This window comes from Phytophthora cinnamomi (assembly GCF_018691715.1).
Source record: "Phytophthora cinnamomi strain GKB4 chromosome Unknown Contig14, whole genome shotgun sequence".
NCBI lineage: Eukaryota > Oomycota > Peronosporomycetes > Peronosporales > Peronosporaceae > Phytophthora > Phytophthora cinnamomi.
This window is the reverse complement of record NW_027150947.1, coordinates 425,583-439,041: the sequence shown is the minus strand read 5'-3', so window position 1 is coordinate 439,041 and position 13,459 is coordinate 425,583. Positions and strand designations below refer to the sequence as shown.

At 52.3% G+C, this 13,459-nt stretch overlaps 5 protein-coding genes across 5 annotated transcripts; 4 read left to right on the top strand and 1 right to left on the bottom strand.

The window, feature by feature from the left end:
* Positions 1-828: 828 nt before the first annotated feature.
* IUM83_01085 (helitron helicase-like protein) lies at positions 829-3,280 on the top strand (the record flags this gene model as incomplete). The annotated part of the gene is made up of 2 exons (XM_067924914.1): positions 829-1,091; positions 2,272-3,280. 2 exons carry the CDS (start codon positions 829-831, stop codon positions 3,278-3,280), a joined length of 1,272 nt encoding a protein of 423 aa, XP_067797409.1.
* A 939-nt stretch (positions 3,281-4,219) lies between these two features.
* Positions 4,220-4,792, top strand: IUM83_01084 (helitron helicase-like protein; the record flags this gene model as incomplete). The annotated part of the gene is made up of 1 exon (XM_067924913.1): positions 4,220-4,792. The coding sequence occupies one exon, from the start codon at positions 4,220-4,222 to the stop codon at positions 4,790-4,792; it is 573 nt and encodes a 190-aa protein (XP_067797681.1).
* An 837-nt stretch (positions 4,793-5,629) lies between these two features.
* IUM83_01083 (uncharacterized protein) lies at positions 5,630-6,740 on the top strand (the record flags this gene model as incomplete). Its single annotated transcript, XM_067924912.1, has 3 exons — positions 5,630-5,758; positions 5,839-6,349; positions 6,442-6,740. The coding sequence occupies 3 exons, from the start codon at positions 5,630-5,632 to the stop codon at positions 6,738-6,740; spliced, it is 939 nt and encodes a 312-aa protein (XP_067797682.1).
* Positions 6,741-7,520: 780 nt separating this feature from the next.
* Positions 7,521-8,399, bottom strand: IUM83_01082 (necrosis inducing-like protein NPP1 type; the record flags this gene model as incomplete). The annotated part of the gene is made up of 1 exon (XM_067924911.1): positions 7,521-8,399. The coding sequence occupies one exon, from the start codon at positions 8,397-8,399 to the stop codon at positions 7,521-7,523; it is 879 nt and encodes a 292-aa protein (XP_067797414.1).
* A 1,539-nt stretch (positions 8,400-9,938) lies between these two features.
* IUM83_01081 (Transmembrane protein) lies at positions 9,939-10,184 on the top strand (the record flags this gene model as incomplete). The annotated part of the gene is made up of 1 exon (XM_067924910.1): positions 9,939-10,184. One exon carries the CDS (start codon positions 9,939-9,941, stop codon positions 10,182-10,184), a length of 246 nt encoding a protein of 81 aa, XP_067797412.1.
* Between the last annotated feature and the right edge of the window lie 3,275 nt (positions 10,185-13,459).

The following is a 13,459-nucleotide window of genomic DNA, read 5'->3' as shown; positions in this document are numbered from 1 at the left end:
GAGCACGCGACAGAGAGAGAGCTCGGCTTCGAAGTGCTAACATGACGGGATCCCAGCGCGAGCGTCAACGAAGCAGAGATGCAGAACGCCAACAGGCACATCGAGCGTCAGTCCCCGAAGCTGAACGGATCACAGCACGTGAACAAAATCGTTTACTACAGGCCGATAGAAGAGCTAATCAAACCGAGCAACAACGGGAGATCGCGCAGGAGACCAACCGTATTCAACATGCACAACGCCGTCAGCAAGAAGCTCCTGATGAACGTGGGGAATGGCAGGAACGTGAACGTGTTCGTCAGGAAGAACGCCGAGCTGCGCTAAGTCAGGAAATGGTCGAAGCGGAGCGGGTCGCCCGTCGGGAGCATCAAGCCACGGTTCGCGATGCTCTGGGCGAAGATGAGAGAGCGGAACGGCGTCAGCAAGAGCGTATACGACGCAGTACGCTTCGCAGAGGTCATGCACTCGCAAACCAAGAGGATTTCAGAGTCTCCATGCTTAGCGGCGATAACGTCGTCGATGGGCGCCACAGACTGCCTCCGACTACGGTCTGCCCTCATTGCAACGCGTGGAAATGGCCTGCGGAGTCCAAGAAAGGCTGCTGTTTAGAGAGAGCGGTGTAACTACCCCCACTACCTGCTGCACCCACCGCGACTGCACCAGTTGTACACAGACCCCGAGTTTCGGCGCCGCATCCGTGCCTACAACCACGTGTTTGCCTTCACATCGATTGGGGTTTCCTGTAGCAACCGGTACAAATTCAGGGACGTGAACCAAGACGAGAGCGTTGCGGGACAACGAGGCGTATACACGTATCGCATTCAGGGAGCCATGGGGCACTACTTGGGCTCTCTGCTTCCGCGTATCGATACGTTCACAAACGTGTGCATGCCTCCCAAGTTTGCCCAGATCTACATCGTCGATCCAGACATGCAACAGCGAGCGGAGCGTCGCCGAGGCATCTTCGCTGACCTCGATTCTGGAACGCTGCTGGAGATCGAGCAGATGATGGAGGAGTGCAATGCGTTCGCGCAACAATATCTCAACTTCGCGGAGAAGCTGCGCGCCGCCACCAGGCGGCGGGAAAGGAGGAGGTTGATATGGTGTTCCGGCTACACGAAAAGAGGTCGAACCCGCGAACCCACAACCTACCAACGGTCTCGGAAGTTCGGGCGACCCTTATCGAGGATGGCGACTTGGACAGTCCGCGCGACATCCTTCTGTGTGCAAAAGATCACTCTCTGTTGCGCCTTTTCGAGACACACTCTGTGTATGACCCGTTACAGTACCCACTACTTCTTCCGCATGGAGAACTGGGTTGGACCTACACAGACGTGTATGCGAACAACGTGGTGCGCAGAAAGAAGCGTGAAATGTCCCTCCGCGAGCACGTAGCCTACCGGTTATTCCAGAAAGTCGGTGACGAGTCGGTACTGCACCAAGGTGGGCGATTATTCCAGCAGTACTGCGTAGATCAACAATCCAAGTGCGATCAAGAGCAACTGCGTTGGGTGGCGTCCCATCAAGCTGATCTACGGGCTGATCAGTACAGCGGGGTTCGATACGCGCTTCTAAGTGAAAACACGGCGGTCCTGCGCGAGGGAGAAGCTCTGCTGACGGAGTACAACCGAAAAACGGGGGCATTACAGCACCCAGCTGAACGACAGCGTCGCTCGGGACACTTCCTGGAACAAATCGGTAAGCGCATCGTTCTACCAGTTACGCATTCAGGGAGTCCGCGGGCCATGTACAAGTCTTACCAATATTCCATGGATATAGTGCGAGAGTACGTGAAACCGGACGTCTTCGTCACTATGACGTGGAACCCTACGTAGGAGGAGATCCAGGAAAAGATACCGGAGCCAAACCAAAGCGCTCAAGACCGCCCGGACATCGTAGCTCGCTTTTGGCAGCAGAAACTCGCGGCAATGCTGAAAGACTGGGATGAAGGGGTATTGGGACGTGTTTTGGCGCGGATATACGTAGTGGAGTTCCAGAAGCGGGGCCTCCCACACGCACACATTCTTATCATTCTCACAGACGAAGACAAACCGTGTACAAGACAAATCATCGACAAGTTGTGTTTCGCGGAGCTTCCGGACGCCGAGATCAATCCCCAGCTATACGAGGCCATCCTCACATGCATGATGCATGGTCCATGTGGCGCGGCAAACCCCTCCACCCCCTGCATGAAGGACGGAAGTGCACGAAGGGATACCCGAAGCCGTTGGTAGAGGTTATCCAAGGAAACGTGAACGGGTTTCCTGTCTGCAGACGTCGCCGCCGGCCACCAGGAGTACTCAAGTTCAAGGGAAGGGAGTACGACAACGCCACCATTAACCAGTGGGTGGTCCCGTACAACCCCTACCTTTCGCAGAAGTACAACTGCCATATCAACGTGGAGGTCGGTACAGCCCTCACGGCGGTCAAATACCTGTACAAGTACGTCTACGAGGGGTCCGACAAGACTGTAATCACTGTGGAAACGGTGGGGGGAGAGTCGCGCGGAGTAAGGATGGATCCCGACGAGATTCTTCGGTACCTGAACGTAAGGTATATATTTCCGATAGAGACATGTATGCGGCTTCTCGGCTTCTCCGTTCAAGGCAAGACGCACTCCATCGTACAGCTGACGATCCACCTGGAGAACGAGCAATTTGTGACCTCCCGTTCGAGCGACAACCCGGATCGAGTTCTCACGCGTGGTTGCCGTACGATGTTGACCCGCTTCGTCGAACTGTGCACGAGTGAGGCCCCGGAGAACCAAGTTGCAAAGACCATGGTGTACCAAGACATTCCGAAGCTATTCCGATGGGATGACAAGGCAAAGAAATGGGTTCGTCGCAAACAATACCAAGCGGCGCTTGGGCGGATGGTTCATGTGACCCCTCGGGACATGGAGAAGTTCTACATGCGTGTACTGCTATGTCACAGCAAGGGACCACAGTCTTTTGCCAAGCTTCGGACAGTGGATGGTGTTACATATGCGTCGTACCGCCAGGCCGCACTCAAACTGGGCTACCTTGAAGACGACGCAGAGTGGATTGCCTGTATGGAAGAAGCCGCTGCCTTCAAGATGCCGTACCAACTCCGCCAGCTCTTCGCGACGAGCATTGTTTATTCTCAAGTTTCGGAGGTTCGCGTACTGTGGAATCGATTCTACGAGGTTCTTTCTGAAGACTTTGCGTACACATACCGGGGCTTGGAAGGACAGGAGAAGGAAGACATGATCAGGTTCCACACGCTCAAGGACCTTAACGATCTTCTCCAGATCAGTGGCTAGGTAGTGGCGGACTTTGGCCTCCCTCAGCTGGATGAATACCCGCGGCTGGTGCTGGATTCGCTGCTGCGGAACAACCTCATTCGACGGGAACTGGAGGGGTACCAGCACTCTACCCTTCAAGCCATTGTGGACCAAGAAAACCAGCTGAACGACGGCCAACGAGCTATTTACGACGAAATCATCCAGGCGGCCGAATCACCCGTTTAAGGCAACAAGCTGTTCTTTATTGACGGTCCGGGAGGTACATGAAAGTCAACTCTGCTGCGGCATATCCTGGCGAAGGTGCGACTGCCCGTAAAGATCACGATTGCAGTGCCATCGAGTGGAATTGCTTCGCTGTTGCTCATGGGTGGGCGCACAGCGCATTCAACGTTCAAGATACCCCTCAAGCTAAACGACAAGTCGACGTGTCCGATTTATAAACAATCGCGCCTCAAGATGTTGATCGAAAGGGCCAGTTTGGTTATCTGGGACGAAGCTTCGATGACTCACAGGCACGCCTTCGAAGCCGTCGACAGGTCTTTGCGTGACATCATGGGTAGCGACCAAAAGCCTTTTGGAGGAAAAGTATTTGTACTTTCCGGTGACTTCTGCCATATTTCGCCGGTGGTAGTGCGCGGCACACCAGCGGAGCCCATCGACGCGTGTCTGAAGTCATCTACGCTCTGGCGACACTTCAGGCAGCTGCATCTCACGGAAAACATGCGTGTACAATCGGCAAGTAACGACAGTACCGCCGCAGAGCTCGCGGCTTTTTCGGAGTTTCTCCTACAAGTCGGAGAGGGTAGGCACGAGATCAACAGATCCCTGGGCAGGGACTTTGTGAAAATTCCGGGCGATATGCTGATCGACAACATCTACGAAGAATGAGACGACATTGAAGACGAAGAAATCACACCTGGAGCTGTTCCACGGGGTTTGAAGAACATTAATTATAAGATGTACGCCGACATCAACGATTTCGAGGTTGCGACGGATGAGTACTTCGCCAACAGGACCATCTTGACGACTACCAACGCCGTGGTGCACCGCATCAACCAAGCCGTCTCGGAACGACTCTCCGGGGAGGCACACGAGTATCTCTCGGTGGATTCAGTGGATGACGACAACGAAGGAAACTTCTTCGAGCCGGAGGTGTTGCATTCGGTGACTATCAACGATATTCCTCCGCACAAGCTTACATTGACGGAGGACGCCCCAGTTATGATGATGAGAAACCTGAACCCCGACTTGGGCCTCTGCAACGGAACGCGACTACGGGTTGTCCAGCTCAAGCCCCACGTTATTCATGCTACCATCATGACTGGCGAACGGATTGGTCAAAACGTTCTAATTCCAAGGATCGTCTTCGTCAGCGATGGGGACGCGCGCGAGTTCCCCTTCCGCTTGCGACGTAAGCAGTTTCCAGTTGTACCAGCTTTCGCCATGACCATCAGCAAAACCCAAGGCCAAACTGTCCAGAACCTGGGTTTGTATCTGGCGACACCCTGCTTCTCCCACGGACAGCTCTAGGTGGCGCTGTCGCGGGTTACATCCAGGTCCAAGTTCAAGGCTTTGATCGAGTATCCAGAGCTGGAGGAGGACGACGGTACATACACTGACAACATTGTGTACAGGCAGATATTCGAAGATGCTTAGGCGGAGTAGTCCTTCAGCAGTACACACTTCATAATTACATAAATCTATGTCTTTTTTCAAGTGCGTTTCAGTTTAGCAGTATATCCCTTTGACGAAACCATCGCCCGCCGGAGCGAAGCGGAGGCGGGCATACCCATACCCCAACGTCAAGCGTTTTCTAAGCAAACCAACCAGCCCACACTACTGTGACCAAACCGACACCCACCGCCGCTTCGCGGCGGTGCTAGGCCATTACGACCCCAAATAGAATCTAACCGGTAAACTTCATCACAGAAGGGAAAGGATATGCATTAATGTGGACAGGCGCTAAAACGATAGCATCAGTGCCGACGAAAGGCGGGCTGTGCATTCATTTGGCGCCAAGTCTGAAATCCATGCAATCGGCGTTGCAAACGCCCCGGTCACTGCGTTTAACCGGCAGTAAACCACACATGGAGTCAGGTTGAGCGACGTCGGGGGTGCTCCCACGTTTCCACAGTTGGTAAACCTATGCACCCGATGTATTACGGCGAGGGCGAGTCCGTGCTTGGGATTTCGGCACATTGACTAAAGGACGATTCTGTAGGATGTTAATTAAGACTGGTTGTCGAAGCTCAAATGCTTGTTCTCAACTTTCTGATGGCTTTTCCCCCGCCACGAAAACTCACTTACGCATTTAGTATCTGAAATGAACCATAGATCGGGACTGCAACTCGGAACCGGCCTCTGGAGATGGTTGCTTCTTCTCGGGATTGGCAGCTCGACGACCTCACCTCAGATTTCGCACTGACCAAGCAACGACTACGCATCAACCTGCCCGACAGCAACGGTGAAGACCATTTCGGCATTGAGTATCGCGAGGTGCGCGACGTGTCTCTGTCGCCAGCAACACCAAGTCCGATGATACGGATCACCGTTTCCAGAAGGTGACGTCGCTGCAGGCCCGAGTTCAGAGCGACATGCCCCAATGGAACGCCGACAAGCAGCGCTTCGTGTCGAAATACTACACCACGTTCGACCAGAAGTACCGCCCCGTGCTCGACACCGTCAACATGGCCGCAGTTGAAGGTGCACTCAAGTACGTGGAGGCCGAGTGCATCAACAAGCCCGTGATCACGGACTGCAAGCGCAAGAACAACATCAAGTACGTCGTGTTCTACCAGACGACGGTGGTGCAACCCGCCGCGGCCATGACCTACTACACCAACGCCACGAACCAGTACAATTTCGCGATCGAGCACTGTCCGTTCATGCCCATGGACGGCGGCCAGTGCGACCCCAACGCCGACGGCAGCTTCCCGGATGTGTGCATCCAGTACATCGGCGCCAACGGTCAACCGGACCTGGGCTTCTGCGTCGGTGGCACGCTGCAGGACAACGAAACGATTGAGCCGTACCCGCACAACAACTGGTTCTCCTTCCCCAATAGCAGCCCGCATAGCCGCTCGAGCGGTAAAACCGACGCTTGTCGTGTTCAATACCCCGGCGGAATGTGTACTCTCGGCGTTGAACCTGATGCAGAGACTTGCACGTTTGCGTACGAGGTGCCTACATCCCGCTGGATGACGTCGTGGGTATCACGTCGATGGTCAACGCGAATACGGGGAAGACTTACGCTGACTACGCGGAGTTCTGCAAGGCCAGGTGCGTCGAATTCAACGTCGGGGTGTCTGGCAGTGAAGTCAAGAGGATCGACGGCCTCAAGTTCTGGGCCAACCCGGGCGACAGCAACGCCAACGCCAAGCGTACGGAGAAGCTCGTGACCGCTTGCAGCCAGTTGCTTACGGCAAACTTAACTACAACCGATGGCGGTGTGATGAAGCCCCTGCCGACAGTGGAGTAGCTCACGGCCAGCAACCCTCCGTGCTACGAAAACAGCAAGGTCTGCGCCGAAGCGAAGTTCGGTTGCAGGCGGTCGTACACCGCGCAGATCTGTGAGGTCTGCGCGTCAGGCAATTTGGCTGATGTGCCAGGCAAGGCGGGCTGCGTGAACCGCTGAGCGTTAAATGAAATCCAGACCGATGATCGAGTGGGGTCTATTCACCAGCGCTAAAGTGCTGTGAACTAGCAGAAAATGAGTCTGGAAAATAATATACGTCTGCTTTAGTTGTGAGCCAGGGTAATTTGTTCCTGGGATTCCCACAGGCGTGGCGTACAACAGAACATGTAGCGCTGTTGTGCGATGAAGCCACAAAACATTTGCAGGTACATTGGCTCAGTCTTGATAATGTAGATCATCAACTATGATAACATTACGTTATTGTTTAAAATCAGACCAACTCATATTGATGAGAGAGGTGTCACGGTAAGCGATAACTTCAGGCATTAGGCTACCTATCCAGCATCTTTGAAAGTGTCCCAATGAACACTAGCTAAAGCAATATCAAAGACATGGTTACAGGGTACAAGAGGCTGGTTTGATCGCAGAAGCTTTCTACAGTACTCTGTCAGTGACTTGCATCGCGTTACAGTGAAGTATTCTGTAAGGTGACGAGACTACATGCATTGACGCGATCCTTTGGCGGTTTGTCTGATGTTTCGCTTTAATTTTGCGGTTACTTTCGGCGTCGGGCTAGCTACGTAGACACACTTCTAGTTATTCTTCTTTTTGTTGTGGTCAAAGTTAAAGGAACGGACGAGCCGCCTCAAGGCTTGCGTTGAAATTCGAGTCGATGAAAGGGACCTTGGCCTTTTCCCCGAAATCTGTTCCACTCAAAGCGTTGCGTGCCTCGTCAGTCATTTGTTCCCACATGATGAGATCCTGAAGCTCGCCTTTGCTCCTCACTGTAGTCGTAGTTACCGAGCTACCATCGTAGTAGTAGTCCAATCCATATGCGAGCATGACACTGCTGCTATTGATGTAGTCAGTGAAGGGTGGATCGCACGACCGGCGACCGCACGCTGGTGGAGCGTTCTTCAGAATACGATATCCCCCATCTGGGTCTGAAGTCGACACGGCGAGAATCTTCGGCGTCTCGAGCGCAGGGTTGTCAAGCCACACAACAGCGCTTACCCACTTGTGTCGATGACCCTTCATGGACCAGAACCCGTAGTACATGTCCTTGGGGAAGTACCAGGCATACATGATGGCCCAAAGATCCTTGAACCAAACAGCTCGACCGTACACTTGCGAGCCTAGAGGCGACCCCTTGCAGTCTCCATCGAGTTTTCCTGTTTCCTTCAGACCCCCACTCGTCTCCCCCGCGGCATTGACAGCAGGGTATGGATGGCACCCGTCGACGATTTGGAGACTCGGTTTGAACTTGACGGCGGCCTTCTCGGATATGGTGGTGGGCTCAGGCTGAGCAAATGGCTGCACTTTATCGTGGCCGATCGAGTCGGCTACGACAACGCTGAGCGTAGCGGCGGTAATGGTGATGAAAAGCAGCGACTGCAGGTTCATGGTGTGCAGTTCGCAGGAGGATTGAAACTGAATGGTCTCCGATGGCACGGTCGCCAGCACAGCCGCCACGAGCAGAAGAGAGTCGGTTGTACTGTACATCCGCGACAGTTTGCCAGTTGGTAAGATACGGGAAGGATGGGACCTTGGTAAGTTCCATTTCGGGCAAGCTCCATAGCGAAGTCATCCGACACCGCCAACGAAGCATCCTAGAAGCCCGGGGAGGGGGGTTCCCGGGCTCTTGGAGGGAGCCCAAACGTCAGGAGCCCAGACTCCTTCGTTAAATGGGTTAAGTGAAAGGGGCCCGTCAAAACTGTGAGAACGTGGCGTTAAGGACTCCCCTCCTCAGGTGTTACCATATATTTCCTGATTGGCTACAATGAAGGCTCTTCAAGCTCAAGCCCAAAGGACATAGACACGAATGCCATGCCATTAAAGACAGGGGGGGAGGAATTAACAGCACTGGGGTGGTCTCGATGCGATGGCAGTTGCCTGACCACATGCTTGAGGCTTTGGGATCTTCAGAATGGCGATCTTCGAGCGCAATCAAGCGAAATTCTAAAGAGAAAGTCATTACAATTAACCAATCACTGGAGGATGCGAAGAGCCCGTCCAGCTGTTGGTCCTCGTATTCGTACTTAGTCGACGGGAGCCGGTTCGGGCAACGTTTGGGCTCAGCTAGGAATATTGTGAAAACCGGTGATTTTGTCACTCCGTATAGCTCTGTAAATCAGGGCTGTGAGCAAAAACGATACGTAGTAATTTGTACTCGATAGGAAGTTAATGTGGGTACTAATCTGAGTAAGTCGGCTTAAATAGGAGTTGGGAACTGGGCTCTAAAGCCATCTTGTCGGAACAGAGTGGTGAGGGAGAGAGACAGCGGAGACACGATGTATGCTGCAGAATTTCGATGGAGAGCTGTGGTGCTGCACTACGCGTATGGTGTGCCATGTAAGCGTGTCGGCCATATATTTGGCATCAGCTCGCGACGGTACTTCGATGGTATCAGCAGTTCAAACGTGACGGCTAGGTCATCAAAGCTGCCCTCTCCGTCGAAGCGAAACTCCGCGTCCTCGACACGGACGTTGGTTCTGCTCGTCCTGTTGATTCCTCCTATTTTGACTGATATCTTGGCTAGTGTTTGCATAGCCGCTTGCTCGGTGGATTTATTTGTGCGGACTTCCTCGGAATGCCGAGGTTGGAGCTGACATTTCAGCCTATTTAGAGACCAAATCGGTTCCGACTCTAAAATAGCTTTGACGCGATGCAGCATAAGACCGATTATAATTAGGGGTACACAATTCTAAATAAGGGATGGGTCGAAATAAATAAGGGTTCCCGTCTCTAAATAAGGCACTAAATCAGCCGATTTACTATCCGATTAGACATTCTGAGTGCTTTTCACAATAAGTATTGTGCTTTTCATTTAATTTGCCGTCCGATTTTGATGCAAAATCGGACTTCGGTACTCCGATTTTCGATTGTAAAATCTCACCCTCTGCCAGTTAAAAGTGCCCTTGGTTAGGGGTCCAGTGTTGTGTGTGGCCTACACCAAGTACCAGTGGAGGCAAGCACCCGGACACCAGTACCGTACTGGCAGTACGTCATGGCCAAGGCCGAGGTCAAGGCGCTCGACCGCAACTGGGGAGACCACGGCGAGACACGCTCGTCGCGCAACGCGCACCGCCTGCCGCACCGCCAGGCGTTGCTGCCGTTGGTCAAGCTGCAGGCGGCGGCTGCCTGGGCGTGGGCTCGCTGGCCATCCCTTCCGCCTTCTACCGCGCGGGGCTCGTCATGGGCTTTGCCATGATCGTGCTGGACATGCTGCTATCCTACATGACGGTCATGTGTGTCTGCGAGACCGTGGCGCGTGAGAGAGAGGCCTAGCTCCTGCTGGACGAGACGTCGGCGCTCAAGTCCTTCTCCTACTCGTTCTCGTCAGCCAACTTCACGCCGGTGCCATCCACTTCCGCCTCCAGACGCAGCGCCGCCGTCGAGTACGATTACTTCCCCGAGGTCACGCAGCTCTGCGACAGGCTCCTCCCCCCGTGGGCTCCAAGATGTACCAGGTTTCGCTGCTCGGCCTCATGTACTTGAAATCTCATGGAAAGCATCGCGCGTGAAAGTCCCCTCGGTGATTCCCCAGCCAAAAAAACCGTTGGCGTCTACAGCCGCCAACAACGATACACGATTTCCACGGCTAAAGGGAAGCACAGCGTGAGCTGGTGTGTTCCGAGCAGACAACCCTTACCGCCGTAGCATTGAACTAACAAACCGAATAAACGACGATCAGATTGAATGCGCTTTGACCAAACCATGATACAATTTGCCATCTTGGACGTCTCAACAAAACTCTGATACACCTCGTACAGTAGAGATGGTAGGAATGTCGATGTTGTAGACATAATACATAAGGACCACACCTCTCCACTTGATGTCGGTTGAATACATGGGGTCCTGTGCGCGAGACCGATTCTAGGCTGGTTTCTCTTTCGTTTTTGAAATGAACTCATGAATGGCAGAGAAATCCCCGCCAATCCGGACTTCAGCTGTGAAAAATGCATAGGTTTTCAGCCCAAGTATGCTCTCGTTTCAAAACGAAGTCTGCTTTTTGCATGCGATTTGAGAGGCGAGTTTTACGGAACCGAGCTCTTATCCTCTGTCTACATACAACTATTCCAAATCCTTAGCTGCAGCCACCTAACCCTTCAAATTACAGATAGCACTTTTGCTCCGTTTAGCCAAAAGAAGTGCAAGGCACAATACGATCCTATGAAAAGGAGTTGGCTACAGTTTTGACTCCAACATTTATTTTTTGGGGTCCCGGCATCGTAAGGGTAATCGGAACCAACTTGCCGAGGTACCCAACTCGCCACCTGTATAGAATGTGAGCCAAAACAGTTTCAACAAGCGAATTTCTTCAACAATCGAGTTATTTTTGCGTTTTGTGAACTGCTTTCGGCGTCTATCCGCGCGTAAGCTGTGAATCTGCTCCTGTCTCCTCGAAGCAGCTCCTACCCGCACATAGTACTGCTCAACCTGAAGTCATTCTCAAATCTACCAGATAGATGGCATGGCAGTTACTCGGCTAAGCAAGACCAAGATTGGCAAGGTCCAGCGCAAGCAAGAGCCGTTGATGAGGAACTACAAGCAGTGGACGGATGTGGATCTGAAGAGATCTGTGTGTGCTGTCAGAAACGGCTAAAAAAAAGCAGCGAAACGGGTGTATGGAGTTGCTGTTCGTACACTGACTCGCTATTAGATGGAGCTGAAGTTGGTATCATGCCTGGACGCAAGTCCGCATTGTCAGACGGCGAAGAAGCAGGCATAGTCGACGGACTGATCGACCTCGATAGGCGCGGATTTCCTGCTACACGCCTACGCCTCAAAGGAATTATCCTTGATATGATCAGCGATGGTCGCGAGCACCAATTCAGTGCGGCAGGTCCCTCTGACAAATGGTTTGCCGGTTTTCTCAAGCGGCACTAAGATCGAATTTCTGTTCGAAAGGGTCGAATTCTAGACACAGCACTGGGAGAAGGCCAACGAAGCAAACGCAGAAGAGCCCATTAGCGGAGACATTACCCGACGTTATTCCGAGCTGGTCGTTGCCAACGTCATTGTCTACGCTGAGCGTTACCGAGCAAGTAGAACAGGCATCTAGATCCACACCAGAGTCCTCCGACCTCAGCTTTTGAATACAATGTGTATAGATTTTGATCGAAAATCCATATGGTAATGGGGTGGCAAGAAGGCTCCCAAACCATTTGGGGCCTCTGAAAATATGTGAACATTTGAAGTCGCTGAATTCGCGTGTAGTCTCAGCTCGGAGCTATCTGGGAGATAGCTGAAGCGCACAGCTTTCGATCGGTATGCTCACCATATTTTTTGAGTCAATATTTGTTGAAATGTGAATCATTTAGAAAAAAAGTCGGCCAAGTTGGTTCCGATTACCCTTATATGCATGCGTCGATGTGTTTCAATATAAAGTGTAAATATCTGCGGCTAAAAATCATCAAGTAGCCAAGAGCCGACGAACTACCGTCGCGAGCAGGTTCGCAACCTCGTCATCCCACTGGCGAGTAAGACGGCCGAGGATTTGGGCGGCAGTGGTCGGCATCTTTCTGCTGCAATGTTTAGAAATGAGGCCCAATCAGGCTCGTCTTGTGCCATGAGTGTTTCATCAGCAACTGGCTGGTATTTTGCGAAAGCTATGTGCTTTTCAGATAAGGCTTTCTAGTAACAGATATTTACAGGAAATATGGATTAACCACCACCGTATTATACCTTTCTGTGTTTTGCCTATGCAAGTCACCTGCACACAAAATGAACGAGTTAGATGTTTTAATTGCCGCATCTTATAATATTGATGGCAATTTATCCACAAACGGGAGCTGTTTGCGCCCTGCAGTGTTGTCTGGTAAAATAACACCAGTATCCACGATACACTCCAATAATTTACGTATACCCCATTTTTTTACCCTGCGGTCTAATATGATTGGTCCGGTGCGACTCAACAGGCGTTTGGTGGTGTTGAATAACCTGTCCTCTTATTCTGGGAGGTCAGCTTTAACTGGCTCAACAGCCTAACCAATATTCTGTCATTTGCCCCGCAGGGATTTAATTCGAGAAAATGTCGCTTGAGCTCACAGGTCACAAATTATAGCTAAAGCAACACAAACGTACGTGTAGACGTGGTGGCTGATGGTTTCCTGAATGGTACCCGTCGTCACACTTCGAAATTGTCAACCAACTGCTCGGAGCTAAACTCTCAAGGCACCACTCCTAATTGCTTTCGAAGAGGGCCACGCAACGCCTTGCCGCACGCCTCGTGATCATGCAACCTGTTCTGGGTGGTACCAGTCCAGCGGTACACTCCCTTATTTGTTATGATCGACACCACTGGCAGCCACGAGCGTCGTGTCACGTGCTCTCATTGAAGGACAGAAAGACCTATTGAGTCAACCCTGAAATACGTTAGTACCAGAAGTAGACCCTAGGCGTAGAAGCCCATTGTGGAATCGGAAGCTCACTGATGAGGCCCCGTGGCGGGGGCCGAAATCGATATGAGCAGCCTCTTACGAAACAATAAAACTGCATTTCCCACCTGTCGACGCCGGGGCTCAGAACACGACCCTCCAACATCCAGGTGTTCTCTTACT